General features: G+C 39.6%; 1 protein-coding gene across 4 annotated transcripts in view; it reads left to right on the top strand.

Annotated features, from left to right (window-relative positions):
- TUSC3 (tumor suppressor candidate 3) overlaps positions 1-26,070 on the top strand; it is a 75,468-nt gene that overhangs the window by 27,124 nt on the left and 22,274 nt on the right. For 3 of the 4 annotated variants that reach the window (XM_031943146.1, XM_003772812.4, XM_023505662.2), the window contains exon 6: positions 6,833-6,922. In XM_031943146.1, the coding sequence (XP_031799006.1) occupies positions 6,833-6,922 (90 nt within the window). Of the gene's footprint in view, positions 1-6,832; positions 6,923-9,146; positions 9,150-12,594; positions 12,676-26,070 lie in introns of those variants that run through there. The other variant, XM_031943147.1, reaches the window with a different exon arrangement.

The following is a 26,070-nucleotide window of genomic DNA, read 5'->3' as shown; positions in this document are numbered from 1 at the left end:
AATCGTTTTGGGAAGACCTGCTATGACAACTTTGAGAAAAAAGAAAAAAAAAACCCTAAAGGAATCAGCTTAGTCAAAAAAGAGTTTAAAAGCTCTCTCTCTCTCTCCCCCCAAACAGTTAATTAGGAGAATAAGTACTCAGATGCACCTGTGATCTTGTCCACCTGGATCCCTGCCTACTCAACCCATGGGACTCTTTCTCTAAGCCTGCTGCAAGGCTCACCTACATGCTGATGACCTCCTACACTTAACTATTGACCACATAACCATACCAAAGAATGCCTGGCTTTTCACCTCTCATCCCTACTCATTCTTATGCCAATAGACATTTTCCTCCTACCTTTTTCTCCTGTTTTCTTTTGAGATTCTCACTGATTCTATGTGGTAGCTTACTGACACTCTCTCTAGTCTCTTTCTCTTATCCATTAGTTATTGTTCATTTTCAGTCTTTCAGTTATACAACTGTAGAAAGTTAAATGTTGGTATTAGAAAGATGTCCTTTTGTCTATGGGAAAAGCTTGGGGTCATTAAAAGTGCCTAACCTGTCCATCTGCTTTCTAGTCCAGATGTATTTACTGATGGACAAAGTTGCCCATGGGATAGATTGGATGATCATTTGTGTGTATGTGTATATGTCATAATCTGAGTCACAGAAATCTTATGTGGAGGGACTCTTAACGTAACCACCAAAACTGAGAACATAATGCTATGGTCCTTTAATGAAATATAGGACTTCCAAGCGGTTCTGATGAAAAGCACATTGTTGCAAAGGAACTTTGGAGGTCAGACACAGGAATGAAAAGAAGCATAGGGAAAATAGGAAAAATAGGGAAAAAAGAGGGAAAGGGAGCGAGGTAATTAGGGAATTGGTAGATTAAAGGAAGGATGAATCCTAAGTAAAGCATCCTCAAGAATGTACAACAAAATTTGTAGCTCTTTTTTGAGGAGATAAAGAATGGGAATCTGGGAGGAGAGGGGGAGGAGTGTCTCTCCACTTTTCAAGGGCTCATAATACTCCATTACTCCGTTACAAAAAATTTTACAGACAAGCTATTATTCTCTCTGCTTGGCAGGGCAATCAACTATTTGTTCTTTCTGTGATCTTTAGATCATATTTGTGACAATAGGTTTTCATAAGTTAAAAGTCTTAATGTTATCCCATGGTGATGTCATTTCTGTATTCTTAATCACTTCTCATGATTAGTTTCTTGTTTAGATCATTCAAGGCTGAGTTGTTTCAATTGTACATCCTAGATGTTTATTATGGTCATTTCCTTTTAACTGTGACTACTTCTGGTATTTGCCATACCTAGTCATCGGTCCTGCTATATCTACTAATGGCTACTTCAGGGTCCTTCTGTGATGAGTATGTTTTGAGTATGTAATTGGTAATAATGAGTGGTCACTAATTGGTGTTTACCATGTCTTGTGCCCAACAATTCCTACCTTGAAATGTTAGAGGCAAAAAGCCCAGAGATGGTTTTAAAAAAAAGATAAAAGTGGTAGGAGGCAGTAAGAAGAAGTAGGAATCAGAGAGTCTGAATTTATATCCTGCCCCTGATTCTTACTCTGTGTGGCTGTTATATGAAGTAGTATGTTTATTGATAGTTATTCACCATGTATTATACTATAAACTCTGGGGAAATTGTACTCCCACTCTCATAGCCGTAGGTTTTTAGTCAGCACCTAAATAACTCTTAGATGAATTATAATTTGAAAATTAGAATATTTGTGCATTTCCATCTAATATATATATATATATATATATATATATATATATATATATATATATATATAACTTTGATAAATACCAAAGGAATATGCCAGAGTAAGAAAATAGAGTACTGTTAGTGTGATAAGAACTTAGGAAATGATGGAAATTTTAACTGTTAAATAAAAGCAAAACATAAATCCTTATGCCATTAGAGAAAAATATTTCAAGATCTGTGTATTTTTTCCATGGCATATCACGTTCTGTGTTTTTCTAGGCCTTGTTGTCTCCTGTGAACAATATCATAGCTTTATGGTCCATTGTAATTCTTGAAAAATACTTACATCTTATTCTTTAGAAAGGTTGGGTAGAAACAGACAATCCCCTGTTTTTGTCAGCCTTGAGAAGCAAGGCAAATTGAATTTCAAGACTGAATTTTTAATGCTTTTGTTATGTAATTTCTATCATGTTGTTGATGGTGAGGGACCCTTTGATGTATCTTTTTAATCTCTTTTCTTGCAGAGGAATTAGAAGTCATTATACTTCATTTGTCTAAAGATAATTTTTGGTTTTATAACTTAAAAGTGGGCCTTATAGCTCTCGATGATAAAAATAGCCTGGCTCCAGGTGATCCCTGTACCTTATTTTGTGTTTTAGAATATTTTCATGGACAGAAGCTTTCTGGAAATTTTCTGCATAGAGTGCCTTATTGGCCAGTCTTTGTCCTGCCAATTGTAAGCTTGGTTTCTCAGTGTAGGGGAGCTCAGGTAGGACCAATAAATCTCCTCCAGGCTTTGGAAAAGGTTTTCTTCTTTTGTCTAATAGCTGTTTGCAGAGCTCTTGTCTCATGGAGTTATACCTTCCACTTGTCCAGTTCTGGCTTTTAAGCAATTTTTGTTTTGTTTTGTTTTAGTAAAATTTTATGCCTTCTTTAGCAATTTGTCAATTCTGTTTTTATAACGTTCTTGCATAGCTCTCATTTCTTTTCCCATGTCTTCCTCTGATGCTTTTTTTTTTTTTTTTTTTTGGCTCTTTTAAAATTTTTTCTAAGACTTCTTGTTGGGCTTTTATGACTGCATGTTTCTTTATGACTTTGCTTGTAGAGAGAGAGATCTTCAGGTCATTGTCTTATTCTGAGTTTATGTCTTGTTCTTCCTTGTTCTCAGAATAGCTCTTTGTTTTGGGGTTCTTTTTCTGTTGCTTATGTTAACAACCCACTTACTGACTTTGGACTTTGTTAATGTTGGACTCAGCTGGCCTCTGAAGAGGGATGCCTTGGCTTCAGCTACTTTTACAGATCAGTTGAGGTCTTGGTCTGTGTTCTTCAAGTTCCTGACCTGGTTCAGGTCTGTTTCCTTGGCTGCTTTTGAGACTGCAGCTGGACTTAGTCACTATTAGCTCTCTGGAAGGTTTTTCCGACTCAGAGAGACTGAATTGCCAGCTCCCATTGATCTTTGTTTCCTTCCCTGGTTAATTTTTTTTTGCAGACATATATAGAACTTAAGACTGGAATTGAATCTTTGCTCTACTCTTGAACCTCATCTGCTCTTGGACTTTTTTCCCTGCTCCATGCATAGTTAGGACCTCTCACATGCAATTGTGATTTCTCTACCCTACCCTGGAACCTATGACCTCTGGTAATGGATGTTAGAGATATTAAATCTTGTCTCTGTCCTGGATCTGGTGACTGGGAACTGGGTAAGGTAAAAACTGTTGGATGGCACCTGTTCCCACTCCCAAGTTTGGCTCAGAGGTCCCATGGAATCTTCTTTTGCCCTCATGCTTCTTTCCTTGTTGTTCAGTCTCAGGTCTGCACTTTTCCTTGAAGCTACAGTGCTCCTCATTGTGTTGCTCTCATAGTTTCCTCTTCAGTGTCCACAGATCTGTCTTTTCTTCCCAAGCTTCCATGTACTGGAAAAACAACTCCTGAGACTCTTACTTAGTTTTACTAGAGTTTGGTGTGGTTCATTTTGTGGGTTATTGCAGGGGGTGTGGGAGAACTGGACAGAAATGTTGACTTGCTGCCACTTCGACTATTCCAAAACAGGGATTATCTGTGTCCTCCTCTCCTTTGAGAGTCTGGTGAAGCCTCTGGTTCCTTCTCAGGAGTCATATTTTAGTCCATTGCAGAGTATTGGTTGGAGAGTGAGGCTTTCCATATATTCTTGTATATAGATGGTAATATTGAAGTTGGCTTTAGCTCCAGAAGTTTGTAGAGTCCGTGGAAAAGATCTAGGATTGTAAAAAGTTCAACTAGCCACACCATAGAGGCTGAGTGGATAAAGATTATCTGTAATCCACATTGAGATAATGAGCTCGTATTTATCTGGGAAAGTGCAAATGATGACAGGTTGGGCCCAGGGTTAAACAGGGGAGGAGGATGGTTATATTATATGAAACTTCCTCTTTCCCTAAGGAATGGAAAACTTCCCCTTCCCCTAACTTTGGGGAGAGCATGGAAGTGAATAGCACAGTGGACAGAGTACTAGCTGGAGTCAGAAAAATCTGAGTTTAAATGCAACCCCAGACATTTACTATCTTGCTAAAGTCACTGAATCACTGTCTGCCTCTGTAAAACAGGGATAATAAAGCATCTACCCCTCAGGGTTGTGATTTTCAGAAGAGTACAGTATCAGGCATATAAGTAAGTTCTCTAATATTATTGCTACTGTTATCATAATTCATATTGATTATAGTATGATTATTATTTAGTGAGCATGATTGGATTGTGATAGATGTTGTTGGAAGGAACATCTAAATCAATGGCGTCTAATCATCTGGATCATTTAATTAGAGCATATGTATTCTAGGGTTTTAGAGATTATATTTGGACCCTGTGACAAGACTGTGACTTTTGGAGGTAACACACTGAAAGATAGAGAAGATGCCAGCTGTGGCTGGTTCTTCAACATGGTCATGGAAGATAGAATACAAGTTAGAAAAGCATAGTGAAGTTAGAAAACAATATTCAAAGGCAAAAATAATGGGACAAGATTGAAACTATCTCTTTTCTATAAAGCCTTAAAAATAGACTAATAAGAAATGTACATACATAGAGCTAGACAAAAAGTTCCATTTTAAAAAATATCAGCTAGGAATTGTAAAATAAGTGTTTCCAGGACTTCCCATCTTTGCTCATGTTTCACTACTGAACTACCTGGCACTGGAGAGACTAAATGTCTTTCTTCAAGGGACTCATAACTTTCTTTTTAAAAGTGAGTTTGTAGATTGGGAAAAGTTTGGTTCCTTGGGTAATGAAGATAAATTTGATATTTGACAGTAATTGCAGATAATTTCTCTGTTCACAAAACCCTCAATTATACCACTTCCTTGTTCTCTTGGTCAGTTTCTTTGTTTTAGAAGCTGCCTGGCTTGCCAGTAACTGGTTTTGTGAGATGAATCTAGAAGTGAACTTCTAGGATGTGAGGCTTTATTGACCTTTGCTTTGTATGTGCTTTTTTCTGTGTTATTCCTTGGTTTGTGTCTTCTTGATGCTTCCAGCTTGGATTTTTGTGGTAGATTTTATAAGATCAGGGTTTTGATTTGTGGTTGCAGTATGCATCAATCTGAAGCTTTCACTGGTGTACTCTGGAAATAATGAAGATCTCTTCCTTTAGGGACAGCAGAAGGTAGCAAGTATGTTGGATATTTATTAGAGCTAGTATCAGTGAGAATATAGACATTTGATCCCTTTTGCTTCAGCTAAACTGCTATGTTCCATCTCCTATCTTTTTTTCCAGATGTTCTCCTCATCCCTTTCTACTTAAGTCAACCCTCCCTTTCCTTCTCTTCTCCTTCTACTCTCCCTCCCCCTCCACTATCCTTCAGTGTCTCTAATGAAAGAAAACCTGGCTATCATCACCTTTCCTTCCTTAACCTTCAGAGCCATTGCCCCTTAATCATGCATTGCCTTGTAGCCTCTCTAGTGGCTTTTGCCCATTTCCCTTCTCAGTTCCAGACTCAGGATCTACTCATGGAGATTCGACTCTTATTCTTTAAGGATTGTCAGGCCTGTCTGTTCGTTGCCTTCTGGCCTATGTAGCTGTCCTTTACAGCTCATATCTGCTCTCCATGATGGATCTTGGGCCATCCTTTGTGGGAATGTCTGTGTTAGCACTATGCTGAGGATGCTCAGGACCATTATTCACCTTCTCATTGTTTTGGAATCAGTTATCATTTTAATTATAGTGAGATCATGGGGTGCTTTGAAGGGAAGCCTTGCAGTCCTATTGGGGGAATACTGTTATCCCAATAATGAGTTTTTGTGGCAGTGAGCAGATGGCAATCATGAGCAGCCCTGGACAGTCCCAAATGTAATCTAGCATAATCAGTCCAGCCAAGTGTGCAGAAAGTTGGCCGCTGTCATAATTATTCTGGTCATAGCATCCTATAAAACAGACAAATATCCCATCATCCCACATGCTTCTCTTTAGCTTGGTCAATGACAATGATGGTAGTTCCAGAGATGGGGCTATAAATTAACCTTAATATTGTTACTTAATGTCCATTCTTTTGCTGTTAAACTGTACATTCTCCAAGGGCATGTATCCTCTAATTTGTATTTTATTCATCACAAGTCAAGTAGAATGTAGGTTGGTACTCATTTAATGTTATTTACTTGGACCACTAGATCTATCTTTGGCAGAGAATTCATAAATAGAAAACCTGACTTAAGTCTGTCAATTCCTACTCTTGACAGATTTTTAGATCTAAAATTCTTTTTTTTAGGGGAAAAAACACTAATTTCGTGTTTCTTATATACCCTGAGAAGACCCTTTTCTCAACTCTGTAATTGCAGAGACATAAATAAAATGATCCCTATCCTCTCATGTGACTGACATTCTACTAGGAATGGAGACACTCTTTCACATGGTCATGCTGTCAAGTCAGTTTAGTCCACATGATCTTATAGCTGGTTTGAAAGGTAAAAAGTAAAAGAATTGTGGTTGTCTTTAATAAGTAGTATCTTAAATCTTGAAATTTAGGGGTTGATTCTGGCAAAGAGAAGGGCCAGCCTTCTCTAAGCAAACTTAGTTTGCTGGATAAACTAATTGAATTGAATTAGCATTTGTCTTTTATATTCTTTGCATTTCGATCATTTGAATATATTCTATTTTTCAGTGTGTGGTCTTTGCTATGACATCTGGACAAATGTGGAATCATATCCGTGGACCTCCATATGCTCATAAGAACCCTCAGAATGGACAAGTGGTAAGTTCCTGTCCAATGATTCACAGATTTAATTTGTATTTAGCCTATAGAAAAATATTAGTTCTACATCTATTATTTAAAAATGTTCATCTGTCCATTCTCCCTCCCCTCAGCATCCTGGTTTGATTGATGATGGTCTAATGTTATAGAGGCGGTGGCTGTGGTCACTGAGCCCAAGAGGAGATGCAGATCCTGAAGGACTCTGCTGCCCATTTTCTCATGAGGTTATACAAACTCTTGACCCCAGCATGGAAATGAAGGTTTATCCAGAAAGGGATCTGCTGCAGAGTAGATAACTGTGTTGGGGGGGCACCATTTTGTAATGGCTGGTCTGATTTCCTCTCTAGGAAGGAGAAGCTATTCTCGGTGCCATGACTGGGGAGGTTTCTTTGCTGTTCTGAGCCTCAGAGGCTCAGTCGTGAAGGAGTTTGTCGTCCCGGTTTGAGGGGGATGCCTCAGCCTTTGCAAGAGTGGTTTTGGCCTTCTGTGATTAACAATGACGCTAGCTAACATTTGTACAGTACCTGCTTCGGGCTGGGCTCTCTACCGAGCACTCATTTGATACCCACAACACCCCTGGGAGAAAGGGGCCATTGTGAACCCCATTTGAGGAACCTGCGGCAAACAGAGGTGGTGATTTGCCCAGGCTCCCATAGCTAGTGAGAGTCTGAGGCCAGACATGAATCAGATCTTCCTCACTCCAGCTCTGCTTGCCCGTGCACTCAGGTGTGCCCTGGCAGTTCAGGTCTATCCTTATATCTTTTCCTGTGTCCTCTTTGCCCCTATCCTAGTGAAGCTCTTGGTCTGCCAAGCCCTAGCTTTGGCCATTGCCACTGCTCCTCCCCACCGGCTGCTGAGTGAAGGGGCTGACTGGGGGCTCCCCAGATTTATGCCATGTCACTTTGATATCTTTAGCCACTCTCTCCATCTTCACTGATCTCATCTGAAGAGGTGGCTGGCCTTTCTCTTTGCTAGAGTCAACCCCTTTACTTGCACAAATGACCCCTTTCCACCCCTGCTTCTCCAGCAGATTGCTTTTACCTTCTCTCTGTCCCTGTCTGCTGTGGTCTATAGAAATACCTCCATGTCTTCCACATCCTCCATCTGTGCATTCTCCCTAGCCATTGTGCTGAATCTCTTCCCCCATTCTTAGCTATTCTGGAGATGTCTGTCTGCTGCAGGAGTCTCCCATTCCTCTCCTTTCACTTTCTTCTGAACTCTCTGCAGCCTTGCTCCTGATCTCCTTATGTGCTCCCTCCAGATTTGTCAGCGGTCTCTTAATTACCCAATCTCCGGCCTCTTTGTCCTTGTTCTCCTTGACATCTGCAATCTATGACACCGCTGAACACTCTCTCTTTCCTTAGAGTCTCTTCCCTCTTATTCTTCTCCTACCTCTCTGACCATTCCTCCTCAGGCATCTCTTCCTGGTCAAGTCTTCTGACCGTGCGTGTTCCACAAGTCCCTGCCCTAGGCCCTCTTCTTTGGGCTGTCTTTACTACTTCACTTGGGCTGAGCTCATCAGCTCCCATGATTGGATTGCCCTTCTATTCAGGTATGAGATTAAGGAGTGGCAGCAGCTTGTGCCCAGGGACAAAGACTGTGCCTGAGATTCCCTGCACCTTCTTTTTTCTTGGCCTCCCCACCTGTGTGTGCTGTCTTCCCCTCTTAGCTCTTTGGGAGAAGGGACTGTTTATTCCTGGGGCTTAATGCAGTTCCTGGCGCAAAGTCAGATCTTGATGCATTTCTGTTCATTTGTTGGCACACACCCCCTCTTCTTTTTTGAGTGTAGAACATTTTTTATTAGTTTTTGACAGGACATCTGCCAAATCCTTTCTTACCAGCCATTGTTGGGTGGGCTTCTTCTCAGGCCACAAATTTGTCAGCCCTGTCTTTAATGATTAGTGAATCCAAATCCAATTTGGATTCTCAAATACCATTTCCTTAGCTAGATGTTCATTTCCCAGAGCACTTTTTCTTCTTCCATGTTCCTTAATTCAAGGAACAGATGTGTGGACAACTCAGCCCTCTTAATCTGTGGGTTTCAGTTCGTTGCCTAAAACTTCATCACTGTGGCCGATAATCTTTTGAGGCTCCTTGTGACATGATCATTTGCATCAGTGAGAATCTGCGTGAAGGGGCTGCTGGTACCTCCTGTGTATCATTTCTGCAGTGGTCTCCTGACTCAAAGTAGGATTCCTACCTTGCTGGGCTTTTAGTTAGCCAGAGTGTAGAAGCTAGCACTAGACTAGCTCTGATGTAGACTGTGCTTCTGCTTATACCTGCCACAACAAGTTATCAAAAGCCAAGTAGAGTGACTCCAGATGAATTCTGCTCTCTTGGACTCATAGGTCTGCTCCATGGTCCAAGACCTTGTTTAGTCTGGAGGTCCTTACCTAAAGTCTGCTTCTCTTCCTCACCCCAATTTTAAATGATTTTGAGCCTAGACAACAGATAACCTATGGAAGAAAAGTCCTTGTCCTCTCTTTACATGATCCACATGCCTGTCTTTATTGTATTTGCTGGTCTCCAGCCAAATCTTGTTGTTTTGATCTGGGAAAAGCCTTAATTTCCCGACATTTTTAAGTAATGGTATGTTACTATAGCTGTGGTCAGGGGTTCAGTAAGTACCCAAATTTACCCTGACTAGCCTCAGGTTCAGTTCCTTTTCTTGATTTTAGGGAATTGGGGACTTGATGGGGATCTCTGCATGCCCTGACCCAAGCTCTGTCTTAAAATTCAACTCTGAATCTTTCTTCAATAGACTCACTTCTTGAAATGTTCCATTCAGAGGAATGAGCTGCAGTGGTTTTGCTACAGCTAAGATTATTCTGGAGTTTTGGCTCCTCTCCAAAGTAAAACGGGAGAGTTAGGAGTGGGGTATACCTAAGAGGGAGAGTCACTTCACCTGGAGCAGAGCTCTTCATTCTCTGAAGTCATGGGAATAAGAGGTGATTGTTTTTGACAGTCTGACAGATATATTCATATGTTGGGGAGGCTTATTTGGGGAAGGAAGACTTTTTGAATGTTTTTACCCCTTTCTCATTCTCTATTTTTGTGCTCCCCATTTACTGGCTGAAAATGTTAGGGCTCCTGGGTAAAGAGGTGTGGATGGAACTGAGTGGGGGAGGGACCCAGCTTGCTCTGGGTGTCTGAAAAAGAGGGAACTGCTGCTCATGAATACCCTTAGGAATTTGAATGGGCCCCTTTGTAAGTCTCTTTGTAGTGATGTGCACATGATGCAGTCTCAGTGGGCCTCCCCCTGCTGACAAATTGACTGAGCCTTTTGGGGCTATTGGATGGAATGGAAGAGATCAGAAATGTGTACAAATTATATTAATGAAAGCATTTTAATAGTTTAGAAGGCAGAGAGATGTTGGTACAGAGGACCACCCAAATATTTCAGCCGAGCCAAAGTGTGAAGAGCAAGTGTCTCCATTGTTTGTTTTTTACCAAGTAGATGTGGCTGAACTATGATGGGAGAGGTGGGGGTTGTGTGCATGTGCACACATATACTGAAAAGGGTCAGCACACCATTGTGCATGAACTTCAGGACTTCTCCTAGTCATATATAAAATGCTGGGGTCTCATTCTCTTGGGTCCAGCACTGATTTTCCTGTTGTGACAGGGGTAGAATAGTTCTCAGAGCTTTCTTTGCTTAATTGGCCCTTCTTTTGTATACTCTGACAACTTAAAGGTTTAAAAAAAAAAAAAAACAGGCTATTTGGATTTGGATTTTGCCTCACTGACTTAATTTGAATAACAAATAATCTCCCCTCCCCCCAATATATAAGCAATAGAATATGGGTTTTTAATTTTTTTTTCTTACTAGCTGTGTGACCCTGGGCAAGTCACTTAACCCCAATTGCCTCAATAAAAAAAATTTTTTTTTGTAAATGTAGATGCAGAGTTTCTATTCCCTTTAATTGCTTCAAAATAGCAATTACCTTTTGAAAAGTCTCAGAGGTTGTTTTCTTCATCACATCAATGAAATTTAAAGTTATAACTTGAAAAATAGGAATCCCCTTGGGTGGGACTGGTGCTAGACCCCCTCCCCCCTTACCCAAATTAATCAGAGACATTTTTAGATACAAAAAGAAAGCATTTATTTAGTCCCTGCAGGGAGAGGCCCAAGCACACCCAGGAGGCATCTCATCTCCCAACAGGTGCTTGACCTGGCAAGCCAGAAATAGTAAAGCTGATTAAATAGTAAAGATCAAGTCTTTTCATTGGATGGACTAAAAAGGAAGTAATCCTTATTGACCAATGGTCACCAATGTTGTCTACTTCCTGTGAGTCATGTCATGTCTTGTAGTTCCTAAAGGTTAGATTTAGCTTAGATTTAGGTTTTGACTTTTCTTGCCCCAGAGACTTCTAGGCCTTGACATAATGTAACTTCCTGTAACCTAGACCTAAGGTCAGACCTTCTGTCCCTGCAGACCTCTGGGAATAGGGATCACATGACTTAGGCCTAAGGTCTGATCTACTCCTTCTCATAGATTTTTTGAGAAAACTTCACCAGGTTTCATTTACCCTTTATTTTATTTTTTTTTAGGTCTACATATTTTAATTGCCTTAATTTTTTTTCATTTATTTAGTATTTTAGTTTTCCTTAGTTACATGTAAAAATAGTTTTTAACTTCCATTTTTAAAACTTGGAATTCCAGATTCTCTTTCTTCTTCCTTCCCTACTTCCTTTACTGAGAAGACAAGCAATTTGATGTAGATTATACATATGTGTAACTGCCTTTTTAAAAGAAGAATCACTGCAGTTTGTATTTTATATATTTGACAGTAATGAGGACATTTAGCCCTTTTCTAATGTGTTGAATACAGTGACAAAAGAAATATTTTATGAATTATATAAATAAAGGCTTTTGTAGTTTTCCATAAAGGCAATGCTGCAGTGACTAGCACTAAGAGGTTTTGTCCCTAATCATTGAGCCTGCTGTGTATGTTCATAAGGTACTTTGGAATTTGCATTTCCCTTTTCCCTTCCTTCAGCTGGCACCCAATGAGATTTCCCCTTTGGAAGCTAATTCCAGGTTTATCACCCACCCATTAATAAAGTTTCTTTGATTCCCACTTGACTGTAGGAGAAAATACAAATTCCTCCCCTTAGTGTGGAAAGCTCCGCCCATTCTGACTCTGCTCTGTCATTCTGGGCTCCCTGGATATTTCTTTGCCTCAGATGCTCCGTGTTCCACCCAAATGGGCCAACCCATTGTTTCCCATAGGGACCTTTTTTCTTCTATCTCTGTGTCTAGTGTCTTCTCTGGGCTTCTTCTTGATGGAATCTTGAGCTGCTTTTATAGTTTGGTTCAAGTTCCTCCCTTAGTCCCTTCTTTCCCACCTTTTCTTGGACATTCCTTGCCATATTTTTGTATTCATTTACCTGCATTGCTCTCCTCCCCAAAAGAGCAGAAACTTTTGGCTGGAGAAACTTGCTCATTTTTACCTAACCACAATGCCCAGCCCACAGGTGGTACCTGTGTTTGTTGAATGAATGATTGAGAAAACATGCTCTCATGGAAGTCGGAGGCCAGTACCCACTTACCCAGACTGTTCCCATGCCTGTAAAGGGGATGTGCTTCTTAAGATTATGTGATCTCTGACATCTTTTTTAGTTCTAATGGGCAATTAGAACTTGAGTCCTTAAAGGAGTAGATGGGAAGTACATCCAAGGTATACTCTGGAGACCTGGATGGACAGGAAAGATTATGGCTTCATCTTCTCTGTAGTACATTCTGCCAACATTTGAGATGAGAGTTGTAGAATTGGGGGTGGTAAGGGTGGTCATAGATAATGACCCTTTGTGTTCCTCAGGGCCAGGTAGGATGATGAGATCATTCAGATATGCGGTAAGGTATATATCAGAGATCTGGAACCTGGGTAGTTTTGGTATTGAGTATCTGGGAGAATCAATCACTCTATTTGGTGTTGAGTGCTTTGAGGACCAGGACCCTATCATCCAAACTTTGAATCTGACTCCAAGCAAGGATCAAAGTCTTATAGTCTTATATGGTTACATAGTTGGTGCTTAGTAAGTATTTATTGAAATGAATTGAAGGTCATATAGTTGGGGGTATTAAGCTTAAATAGAAACACTAAATTTGGCAATACACTTTGACTTAAAAAAACAACAAATTAGCATTGTCTTTGTTGTATTTTGTTTTTGTTAAACATTTTCTGGGTGCATTTTCATCTAGTTTGGGCTCCACTCAAAACTGCTGCCACACTGAACTTAGTGCCACTGATCTTGCCCACTTCAAATTGCTGATGAGAAAACTCATCTCATAGAGTGATCACAGGATCTCAGATTAGAATTGAGAGGGATCTTGGAGGCCAGAGACAGAAATCATCTCATTTTACAGATAAAGAAACTGAGCCCCAGAGAGAAGAAGTAAAGATTTGTTTAGGCTCACATAAACTAGTAAGTGTCTTATGGTAAGATTTGAATCCAGTCTTCTGAAATCCAAGTCCAATGTGGTCTCTTAAGACTCTACACAGTCTCTGAAACTGATTTGCATAGGAACAGATTACCAATGATTTATAGAAAGCCCTGACTATATCTAATATATCCCATCTCCCAAGTCTTCTCATCCTTTTCTGTTGGTTTACTCACCTTTATCCAAATGACTCTTCCATCCAGCCCTAAACTTTCTCTTGGACTTTTTTTCCTGTATCACTAATTGCCTTTGAGACATTTCTAACCAAATTGGTTATTGTCCTTCATTCCCAAAGAGGACCAAAGTGACATCACTTTATTAAGATCGAGTTACAGCGCGTTCATCCGTGGCTCATCCGACCAGTGTGAATTCAGAAGGCTATAGAGATCAGGTACAAATAGTCCACATGGACATGTGGAGCTGAGATGTCTGTAAATTTGCACATCTCACATTTCTTTTGCACTGCTGAGATTCTGCTTTGTTTACGGAGCACAGCACCTTCTTTGATGTGGGCACACCATGCTGGGCAGTCCTTTGCCAGTATCCCCAGTGTGTTATAATCGATTCCAAAGTTCCTAAGAGAGATCTTGAGAGTGTCCTGGTACCACTTTTTCTGACCTCCCTGTGAAACAACTCAAATGGAAGTGATTCACTTTCCTGGAATGGCACTGATAGACTGTCTAGGTTTCTGTGATGTAGTTGAATGTCTCCTAGGAATCTCAATCTCAGCATCTCCAAAGCAAAGCTTTTTAGATTTCCTTGGAACCCTTCCATCTTCACTTCCTTATTTCTGTAGAGGCACTACTGCTCTTCCAGCCTTCTTGGCATGAAACATCTTCTTCAGCCCCTAATTTTCTTTCTCTCCATCTGCATAGCCGTTTGGTAACCTAACCATGTCATTTCACATGTCTACATTGTCTCATTTTACTCTTACATTTACTTATGAGGCTATTGTTCTGGGCCAAATGCTCATCACTCCTCTCTTGGACTGTTGCACTTGGTCTCTTTACTTCATAAATTTTCCCTTGCAATTTTCTTTTACTCAGCTGCCAAAGTGATTTTCTCAAAGCCCAGATCTGAGCATGGTATTCTCCAACTCAATAAATTCTTCCCTGTTCTTTCTAGCTTGGGCTTATTTACTTTCTTACCCTTCATCTTTATACAATGAAAAATAAGTTGCTGATGGGGAAGGAGTACTAGGTGATATTTCCTAGGGGAGAAGGGAAGGAGGAAGAGTTGGTCTCTGTTGTTTTACAATCAGCTGTTCCCTGTGATTGGATCTTCTGGTCTTCAAATCATGGTGAGTTGGGGAAGATGGGAAAAGGGATGGGGGAAAGCAAGAAGAAGGGGAAGGAGGTTAGATAGTTTAAACAGCAGTGGATAATTCTATTCATTCACAAAAACATAAGGATAAAAGAATGTGAGTAACAGACTCTCCTCCCTTTAAAAATTAGATGACTTTTTAATAATAAGGTCATTAATTTGGAACTTATTGTAATGTATTATGTGAGAAGTTGGTCTCTAAGTTTTTTCTGTTTCTTTTTCCAACACTTAATTGTCCAGTGAAGAGTCTTTCCCCAGTAGTTTTGTTCTTAAATTTTTTGGACATTGAGCTTCATTTTCTACTGGTTCTGCCTTACCTAGGGTAGTGAGATCTTAAAACTTTTTCAGTTTTACAGCCCTATCGGTTTAAAAAACAAAAGAAAGAAAAGAAGAAGAAAAAGAAATTGAGCACTACCTCACCCCAGTACTTTAGTAGATTTATCTTTTAGATACATGCATTATGGTATATGTTATATACATGATAAACTATCTGCAAAAATAGACATGGAAAAGAATGAGATAAAGATTAAAATAACCAATTTTAAAATGTTATTAACATTACAAAAAACTTTTTGGTCCCACTAAAAATATTTTTCATTTAGAGCATTGTGGTACATATGTTTTAACACTTTGTTTTAATGGCTATTGAAGTTGAAAAAGACACTCCTTCCACACAGGAGTACAGTATTGACTGGTCTTACCAAGTCAGGGTCTTCATTTTTCTATCTCAATAACTTATTATTCAGAGGTTTTGTTGAAATTTAGCGAGTAAATGAGCGGCTTCTGTGATGTCTATGTGCGAGTTGAGAGATGGACTTTGCAACTCAGTCACAGTGCCTATTCCAGGTGGAAAAAAGGGAATACCGCCTGGGGAGAGGGGAATATTGAGGAGATAGGAAATAAGCATTTGTGTAGTACCTGTTATATGCCAGGGCATGAGCTAAATGCTTTCTAGCTATTATCTTATTTGATCACTACAATCTTAGGAGATAAGTTCTGCTCTGGTTTCCATTTGATGTCCTGGGTCATCCATGTTCTAAGTGTCTTAGGAGTTTTGAACTCAGGATTTCCTGGCTCCAGATTAAGTGCTGCTTACTCCCATGGCTGCCTGCTCCCTCAGATACTTCTTCCTGTATTTTTTCCTGGGCCCAACACAAGCAAACCTCCCTTCTTGTGAGAGTAGGAATGTGGAGAAATAACCCAGGAAGAAGCTGGGTGCTCCTGTTTTCAGGAGGCCCCCTTCCTAAGCAAGCCCCATCAGTTTTGGACTGGAATTGGTTAGAGATGTAGATGGGGTGGAGCCAGAGAACGATTGGTGTTGGAGTGGCAGGAGTCCAGAAATGATTGACCCTGCCTTTATGCCTCCTCCCATAAAGCACAGATATTGGGAAGCCAGCATCAAAGATGTCACCAGCCTGGTGAACTGAGCACCTGGTCCGGTTGATTCCCATCTCCGTGACAACGGCCACAATGCTGGAGTTACAGATATTAAAATTGCAGTGATCAATAGAGGTCTTGAGTAGAGAGAGAAACTGAGAAAGAGAATTGTGCCTCGGGCAGAGCAGAGCTCAGAGGATTGTTAGCAACTGTTAAAAAAAAAATTTTTTTTTTGATTTGTTTGTCCTTGGAACATTCAAAAAAAAATTTGAAACATAAAGCGTATAATTCCCTTGTAAATTTATTTGAGCTTTGTCTCTCTCTTATTCTCCCTCCCTCCCTTTTCACTTTTTAAATTCAATTATGACTCATTCAGTTTCTTCTTCTGATTGGAGTTTGTTTAGTATGTTGCTTGTTTCCTTACTTTGGTTGTTTTAAATATTTTATAGGCAATCATTTTTTCCTTTAAATTTTCAGGGGTGGGTTTTTTTTTGTTTTGTGTTTTTTTTGTTTTTTTGCATATAATGATCTGTACTTGTTGCTGACAATCTTTGTAATCACTCTATTCTTTGCTAATTTACCTTGTTCATGTAATTAATTTTTTTTCTCACTCTTCTTTACCCTTTTCCTCCTCCCCTTCTTTCTATTCTTTCTCCCATTCCTCAATTTTCTAGGTACTTATTTTGGACATGTTCTGGGGTTTATTTTCTATTTTAATTTTTAAAATTGCATGTTCAATAATTAATCATTTTTTTCTTCTCTTTTTAGAAATGTAAATTTTTCTCTGGGGATTGCTTTTGCTGCAATCTAATTTTTCTTTGTTACCATTCCATTTCCCCCCCTATGATTTGGTTTTTGATACATTCATTATTACTTGGACTCCATTCAGGTTATTATCTTGAGTTTTGTTTCTTATAATCCAAGAATGTTTTTTTCCCCCTATGATTTGATTTGTGATATTATACTCATTATTCCTTGGACTCCATTTAGGTCATCATCTTGAATTTTGTTTTTTGTACTTCATTTGTTGGTTTCATGGACAACATAGTCCTCTAAAAGCAAGCCCCTAATTCTATTGGTTCTATTGGTAAATAACTCAGATTGTATAGGAACAGTACAACTCAGAATTAGGAAAGAATCAACAAGGGAATAAGTGATCCCTCCCTCTTAAAAGAAATTGGAGAGAGGTCAGTTAATTGCTATTGTTGGATTTCAAGGTGGAGAGCTGGGGAAAACTCCAAAGAAAAGCTCAAATCTTCACCAGTCTTCATTACTTGTAATTGTTGTTCATTCACTTCAGTCATATACAACTCTTTGTATGAAGTTTTCTTGACAGAAATACTGAAGTAGTTTACTGTTTTCTTCTCCAGATCGTTTTACAGATTAAGGAAACTGAGGCAAATATGGTCACATAGCTATTAAGTGTCTGATACTGGATTTGAACCCAGATCTTCCTGATTCTAGCCCTATTACTTTATTCACTGTGCTACTTAGCTGCCCTTCATGAACATAGGCAGCTTATTTTAGGGAAGGATTAAATTCCTTCATCACAGAGAGAAATTTGAAGACTCTGAGTGAAGAACCTTGAGGGCTAACAGCAGAGAGGGCAATAGAAGAAGACAAGACTGAAAGGTTACAGAGAACCACAGAAAACTGGAAATCAGAGTGGGAGATCAGCAAAGTTCTTATCATAATATAGAAACATTGAACAGAATCTTAATTAGGCTGACAAATACCAGAGGCACCAGTGACTTAAACAAATTTATTTTTTAAGTGTATTGTCTTTTAGAGTTGTTTTCATTGAAACTTGAGAGAGAGAGGGGTGTGTGTGTGGTGTGCTTGTTAGAGGACAATGTTGCTCCCACTCATAAAGAATCCGTTACAGAATAGTCTGCATGGGAAGACATCTCTTCAGATTATCTGATAGTGAAGATTTGAACCCCTTGCAGCAGGCAGGCAAACAGTTTGGTTGATTGTAGAGCCATCTATAGAGCTCTCTAGAATATTCTTATTTTCCACCAAGTATATAGTTTCTCTTTCTAAAAGAAGTGTTTTATTCTGCATATTTATACACACAATCTTAAGAAGATATACATTTTTAATCATAAATCTTCTTTGAACAATTATAATTCAATGGGGGAGGCATCCATTAAGTGTTTTCTGTTTCCAAGGTGCTGTGGTTTTGCAAAGCTTGATGACTCTTTTTCCCAGAAGGTTTCGAGCAATTGCAAACCAGCATGTGACTGCATTACTGAGGCTAGAAAGGATGAGGCTGTGGATAGGAGGTCTCTCATTTCATTGTTTGTTTCCATCCTTTAAACTTTAATTTGTAGATGGTGGATTTGGTAAATGAATGGTTTCTCCTCCCTACTGTAGCCCTCATCTGGTGCTCCATTATGACCTCTCCTAGACTCTGACAGCGGAGTACTGGTTCTGATAAGGCCAAAATGAGCCAGACAGGGTCAAGGCTGAAAGGATGAGCCAAGCCTCTACCACCATCTCAGTGAGCTCATAGATCCTTGATGTTTTGAAGATTCATCTGTCCTTTAACCTGAGAATGAAGTATAGCTTCTTAAATTCATCATGATTATTAATGTCCTTGTCCACATAAACTTCCATTGTTAGTTGCCTTATAGGCTGTATTTACTCAGAAGCTATTCTTTCAAAACAAATATTCTTAAAGCATTTACTGTGTGCAAATCTTGTGTTCAGTTCCCTTTTTGTCATAGGAAAGGCTGTTATATTGAATACATAGTGAAACAAAACAAATTCCTGCATCAATCATGTCTGAAAGATTTGTCTCATTCAGCATCTTTGGGCCTTCACCTATCTGTCAGGAGGTGGTCAATGTTTTGTTTAAGGATCAGAAATCTAGAGTCTCACAGGTGACTACCATGTAGTGATCTAAAGACCAAAAAAATGAAGCAATACATTGATTCACAATTTTAAAAATGCAAAGTGGTTAGAGAGAGGGAGGACATAAGCATTTCAGGGAATCAGTAAAAGTGATGCTGGAGCTGAGATTTGAAATAACTGAGGGATTATATGAAGTGGAGATGAGGATGGAGGGCATTCAAAGTCTGGAGAATGACTAGTGCAAAGAGATGGAGATTGGAGATGGAGTGCCATACGTAAAGAACATAGAGAAAAGTTGTTTGGCTGGATTAAAATGTGGGGGGGAAAAGACTGGAATGATGGGTTGTGAAAGGCTTTTTAAAGGAAAAACTTGTATTTTATTTTAGAGTCAATTAAAAAATGACTAGAGTTTCATAATATTAATAGCTCACTTTTATTTTTTATTTTTTTAAATTATAGCTTTTTATTTACAAGTTATATGCAGGGGTAATTTTACAGCATTGACAATTGCCAAACCTTTTGTTCCAGTTTTTTCTCCTCCTTCGCCCCATCCCCTCCCCCAGATGGCAGGTTGACCAATACATGTTAAATATGTTAAAGTCTAAATTAAATACAATATATGTATACATGTCCAAATAGTTATTTTGCTGTACATAAAGAATCGGACTTTGAAATAATGTACAATTAGCCTGTGAAGGAAATCAAAAATGCAGGTGGACAAAAATATTGGGATTGGGAATTCTATGTCATCATATTCATAGTCATCTCCCAGAGTTCTTTCGCTGGGTGTAGCTGGTTCAATTCATTACTGCTCTATTGGAACTGATTTGGTTCATTTCATTAAATAGCTCACTTTCATACAGCAACAGAAGTGGAAACTCCAAGGCCAACCAGAAGACTTAATGTCACCAGATTAAAGAGCTTCTTCATGTGTGAACAATTCATTGCAGACTAGAAGAGAAAGTGGAGCCAATGGATGGTTAGCAAGAAAGTAGCAGAAAAGAAGTGGGCAACTCAGAGATGTGGTGTATAGCACTTCATTTACTCATCTGGATCAGAACACTTACAAATATCAAGATTGGGTTGAAGAAAATGATGGGAGAAATTCAGAAGCTGCTAAATGAAAAATGAGAACTACACAGAGTTTGTCAGCAGGATAATTTATCCATCTCTAAGAAGGCAGTGTTTATCTCCATCAAAAGTAAGATGCAAGTGAAACTCGGAAATTGCAGGATTCTTGGCTCAGTAAGAAGGGAAATGAAATTCAGTTTTATGTGGATACTAACAATCTAAAACACTTTTATAATGCTCTGAGAGCTATTTATGGGCCAAAGCTCTATGGTGCATCTCAGCTATTCAGTGCTGATGGAGCCACATTGATTAGTGATAAGGACATGATCTCTTAGAGATGGACTGAACACTTTGATTGTGTTGTCTACATAGTGTCATCAGTCATGGTGAATCATTGACTGTATGTCTCAGGCGGAAGTTCCTTACTAGCCAAGCTGCCAACTCAAGAACTGGTTTTGAATGTCATCAGGCTCCTCTTGTAGGTTCAAGAGTCTCGGGCTAGTTCTGTTCCAGCTAAGATTTACCAGACTAGTGCTCATATAAAAGCTGACTAAAATTTTCCAGGTTATATGGAAAGAGAAAGTTATTCCTGGAGATTGAAAGGATATTTCCATTGTCCATCTCTACAAAGGAAAAGGAAATAGGTTGCCCTATGACAATCACAAGGGGAATCTCCTTAATCATTGATAGAAAAATTCTTACTAGTGTCTTCCTTAATCAGCTGATCCTTCACTGGGAAGATGGTCATCTATCTGAGCGCTAGTGTGGCTTCAGAAGGGCCAAGCAATGGTCAGTATGGTTGTTTATTGCCCGACAATTCGAAGAGAAATGCCAGGAACAGAACAGAATTCTGTAATACAATGCTTGTTGATTTGACCAAGGTCTTTGATACTGTCATTTATGAGGGATTGGAGATGAGCATGGTAAAATGTGATGGCTTAGAGAAGTTCATCAGTACTGTTCATCAGTTCCATGATGTCATGCTTGCATAGTTCAGGATAATAGATGATTGATCTAGAGCTTTCCCAGTCATTGATGGAATGAAACAGGGCTATGTGCTTGCTCCCAGCTTGGGCTTTTTAGCATGTGATATTTTCAGTGATGTTGTCAGATGCCTTCAACAAGGATAAAAATGGTATCAAGATTAACTATAGCACTGATGGTAAATTATTTAACTTGAAAAACTGCAAACCAAGACTAAAATGGACAGAGTTGGTACACAGTTTTTTGTTTGCAGGTGATTGTGCATTCAATGTAACATCAGAAGCTGAGATGCAATAAAACATGGGTCAATTTTCTTCTGCCTGTGCTAATTTTGGCCAACAATTAATACCAAGAAGACAGATTGTCTATCAGCCAGAACCATAGCATATTTACATAGAACCATCAGTTTCAGCAAATGGTAAAATCTTGAATGCTGTTGATAAGTTTACTTACCTTGGCACTGCGCTCTCTAGGGATGGACGCATAGATGTGTACATTGCCAGGGCTAGCTCAGTGTGTAGGAGGCTCCGAAGAAAAGTGGGGAAAAGAAGAGATAATAGGCTGTTTACCAGCCTGAAGATCTACAAAGCTGTTGTATTGACCTCATGGTTGTAAATCTGTAAAACCTGGACCTCCTACCCATGCTATGGCAGGAAACTGAATTGATTCCATTTAAGTTGTTTTAGAAAGATTCTGAAGATCACTTGGGAAGATAAGGTACTGGACACTGAGGTTCTTTCTCAAGTATTCAAATTCCATAGCAGAGAGGGCAGCTCTGATGGACAGGGAACATTATTCAAATACCAAATGTATGTTTTCTGAAAAAGACAAAGAAACTCATACAAGAAAGTACTCATATGGAAGTCAGAAGAAATAATACAAAGACACTCTGAAGGTTTTCTGGAGAACTTTGGAATCACTTGTGTGACATGGGAGATACTGGCAAAGAACTGATTGGCATTCCGTGTCTACATCAGAGAAGGATCTGTGTTCTATGAGCAAAGGAGAATTGCAGTAGTACAAAAAAGAATGGAAGATGTGCAAATTTAGAGAAATCTCCACTCCAAATATTCATGCAAACTATTTGTGCCTGACTTGTGGTAGAACTTTCTGAGCTTGTATCAGTCTGATCATCCACAATCAGACACACTATATATTAATTGAAGTGTAATGATGTCATTTTGGTCCTCTTGAAGTACAGAGGAGCAAAACCAATCAGCCATGTGCTAGGCATGGAACTGCTTTCCAGTTATTATCTCATGATTCTCACAATTACCCTGGGAAGTAGGTGCTTTAATTATCCCTGTTTTACTGAAGAGGAAACTGAGGCAAACAGTTAAAATGACTTGCCCAAGGCTACACAGCTAGTAAGTGTCTGAGGTTACATTTGCACTCGGGCTTTTCTAACTTCAGATCATAGCTTTCTTTATCTCCTGTACCACCTGCTGCTCCAGCTTCTATTGAATAGGAGAACTGGTCAGATCTGTGCTTAAGGAAAGTCATATTGGTAACTGGTGGGATGAATTATAGTAGGGAGATACTTGAGATAGGGAGACCAGTTTGGGGACCATTGCAGTGGTGCAGGTGAGAGAAGATGAGAATGTGATCGTAAGTTGTCCCAGTGCAAGTAAAAAGGAAGGCTCATGTTTGAGAGAGATGACTCCAAGGGAGGGAGAATAAGTGTAGGATAAAGCTGTGGTAACGTCTGCTAGGATACAAGTCAAGTATTGAGCCTGGGGATGCCATGTCCTGGGCTCAAAAGGTGGTGCCTGCTCTGGGGAACTCCCAGTCTAATAGGGAGACAGTGCAAAAAGGTTCTGTAAAGACAAGCTGCATACACTTGTGGTTATCAAAGGAGGAAACGTGAAGATAAGAGATGGGTCTCTGACACCTGAAGGAAGCCAGAACCAGAGATGAGGAAGAGATGGATAGCCCAGGAAGATAACTTGAATTGGGAGAAAGAGTACATTGTGTGTGAGCACAAGGAGGCCACTGTGTCCAAGATTGTCGGGCTCTTGATCCTGGAAGTGGAAATTACTGGGAATGCCTGAGAGAGAAAAGAGGAGCAAGTCATGAGATTAGTTGAGATGAGGGCCTGGGTGATAGTCAGTTTGAGGGAGAGTCAGTAGGAGTATTGAAGTCCCTCAGTGTAAGGGTAAATATTAGGGAAGTACCTGGGTAAGATATTTACTCCTGAGTAAGGAAGGAGAATGATCTGGAAATCAATAGCTAATGATCACTATGGTTTTTAGTGGGTGAAAAGTTGTGATAGTTTGGACTTTAAAGGAGGAGCTGGTCTTGAGAGAGATATGGGCTCTCAAGGGTATGGCTAGCAGTTGGGTAGGGAGTGAAGAGCGTAGGGATACCCCTTCCAATATAGCCAGTACTGGAGATGGTGGTAGAGCTACAGCATCAACTGGAGAAGCCAGATCTCACTGAAGTCTGTTCACTGTGGGATAGAAATGCCCAAAGGGACTTGGAGGAGCTGGCATAACTACAAGGAGGGGTACGGTCTGAGGGAACCCATCTCTGGAACAAACCAGGGCTAGTTTATTCCCAGGCAGCCTGAGGATCTGACATGACAGAGTATTCTTGCTTTATATGGCATGAGAGGTGGGAGGAGAGATGATGGGATATGGCCGAGCATAGCAGATGGGTTAGAATGCTCCAAGTTTTGATAGTTCTGGCTTTTCAGGATTTCTGCAGATTTACCCCTTGCATGGCTTTTTCATTTGGGCAAGTCCCCTTACCCTCTCTGGTCTTAATTTCTCCATTTGTAAAAGAAGAGGACTGGAATAGATGGCCTCTGAGTCCCTTTTTAAACTTAGGAGCAAAAGTGTATAAAAGTTATTTTATATTTCTGTTTTCAGACTTTTCTAGTTTTTCATAAAGTTGTATACCCTTATGTCTTGGTGACATAACTGCTCTGTAGCAGGTATCAGAAAGATCTTTTGTTAAGGGACCAATCACCACATATTAATCAGCAAATTCCTTGCAGCTAGAAATCTAATAGCCACTAAAGCTGAAGATGAGGGGAAAAATGGCTTCTCCTCTCTGGGAGAAAAGACGCATTTCAGTTAGCAGGTGCAGAGTACTTTTGTAACCCAGAGAACTTCTAAATGTGGGAAATTTTGGCCACCCAAATATTTTCTGGGAATTCATGGAAAGCTTTCAGGCACATGACTGGTCTCCACCATGAAGGGAAGCTATGCTGTATTTGAGGTCTTCAGCTTCCTAGAAGTAAAGCCAAGATGATGTCACTCTTAAATCAAGTGTAATTCATCCTAGGAGCCACAGGGAAAGTCAGCACTGGTCTGGTCATTAGATATCCCAGTAGGAGGGATTAGGAACACTGCTTGCCCAGGGTATTGGACAGGAAGATCCCCACATGTCTAGTCTAGAGGTGCCTTCACCAAGCATAGGGCCCAGAAGTGTCTGAATCTGAGTTTTAAACTGACCTACCAGGGTGAATTTCCATTATCTTGACTCAGACCAGGGAGAAAATTGGAGACTGAGAAAAAGAGCAAGTATAAATCAGTACTCTTTAGTGTTCAGCTTTCTCTCCTTCTGTCCTTTTTTTTAAAATTAGTTTTCTTTGGCATCATATTTTTGTTTTAAGATGAGAGATTGTGACCAACAGTTATATTACTAAAATAATTCCTGGAAAAGCCTGATTGATGTATATCCCAATGTTTAATACCTCCTGGGGGAACCTAACTAACTTCATACATCATTTGTGTGTGCATGCATATGCATGTATGTATGTTGAGCAATTGTTAGATCCTGGGGGCAGGAAGAAATTAGAATAAAAACATTGACTAATTCTGTGGGTATTCCCAATGACTTTCTCTTAACAAACTCAGTGAAGATGCCAGTTTTCAAGAATTTTGTCATGGTTCTAATGTGATGCTTCCAGATCATGGGCATGTCTACCATGCCCATGAACAAATAGTTGTTGATAATGAGATTTTTCTCTTCTTTTCTTGATCCCTGTCCAGATCTCTCTGGCCTTTGATTCTCATTTTGGGGTGACCAGTTTAAAAGCCACAAACAATTGCAGCTAATAGATATACTTATTGTATCTCTACATTCCCCAGTGGGGAATGAGGAGGTGGGGTGGTCAAGGTCCTTGAGAGTATTGTTGGGGGGAATTCCCTTCCCCCCCAAAGATCTTCATCACAGCAACCCTGTTTCAGTCAGCTTGAACTCGGTTCAACCCTCTGTTTACTCCTTCAGATTATTGTAGTGATCTATAAAACTTTTAAGGTTTTATATTCAGTTTGTAGTTTTCATATTGATGACAATGATAATAAAGGTAATGCAATTTGGCTTTAAATTTTGCAAGGTATTTGACAGATAATATTTAGAAGCCCATATTTTTGAAATCTAGGCAAGTGCTCTTTGATTTAAAATCAAATATGTTTTATATTGGAGGCTTCCCAGCATATTTTTTTTTCATTTTTATTTTTATAGATTGTTAGGATTTGGGGGAAGAGAGACCCTGAGGATGTGTAATGTGTCACCTCTAATTTAGTTTCTTATCTCTGAGTTTAGAGGGTTTTTTTTTTTTTCAAAAATAACAAAAAGAAAATGCTGTGGCTGTTCAAGCAGTCCATTGATGGGCCAGCATCTGTGATTCTGTTCGCCCTACCTTCTTTAGATAGATGTCATCCATCTACCTAGTGCCCTGTGATTGTCCCTCTAAAAATTCACTTTATTATTATGAATGGCTAACCAGATGTCCCATATGGGGAGGGGGGTGCAGCAGAGAGAAGGAGAAATCATCTGGATGGGGGAAAAGGGGAACGAGATTTACTTGGGCTTTTTTGTCAAAGGACTCCTCAGACCATAGGTACTTCTTGAGAATAATTATCTTGGCATCTTAAAGTTGATGTCATGGTACTTTGCTGATCAGAACTCTACAGTGGTATAATTTGTTCTTATCTTCCTTTGATCCTTGAATAGCTAGGTCCCTGCTGTGAGCCCTTCTGGCTTCAGTATCTTCTGCCTTCCTGCCTTTGCTCAGCTGTCCAGTCTTCTCCCTCTCTTTGGGATTACCATTAAAGGGCTAATTGCTAAAGTTAATTTAGA

This window comes from Sarcophilus harrisii, chromosome 6 (genome assembly GCF_902635505.1).
Source record: "Sarcophilus harrisii chromosome 6, mSarHar1.11, whole genome shotgun sequence".
Classification (NCBI taxonomy): domain Eukaryota; kingdom Metazoa; phylum Chordata; class Mammalia; order Dasyuromorphia; family Dasyuridae; genus Sarcophilus; species Sarcophilus harrisii.
Note: the sequence above shows the minus strand (reverse complement) of the source record. Positions and strands in the feature narration are given on the sequence as shown.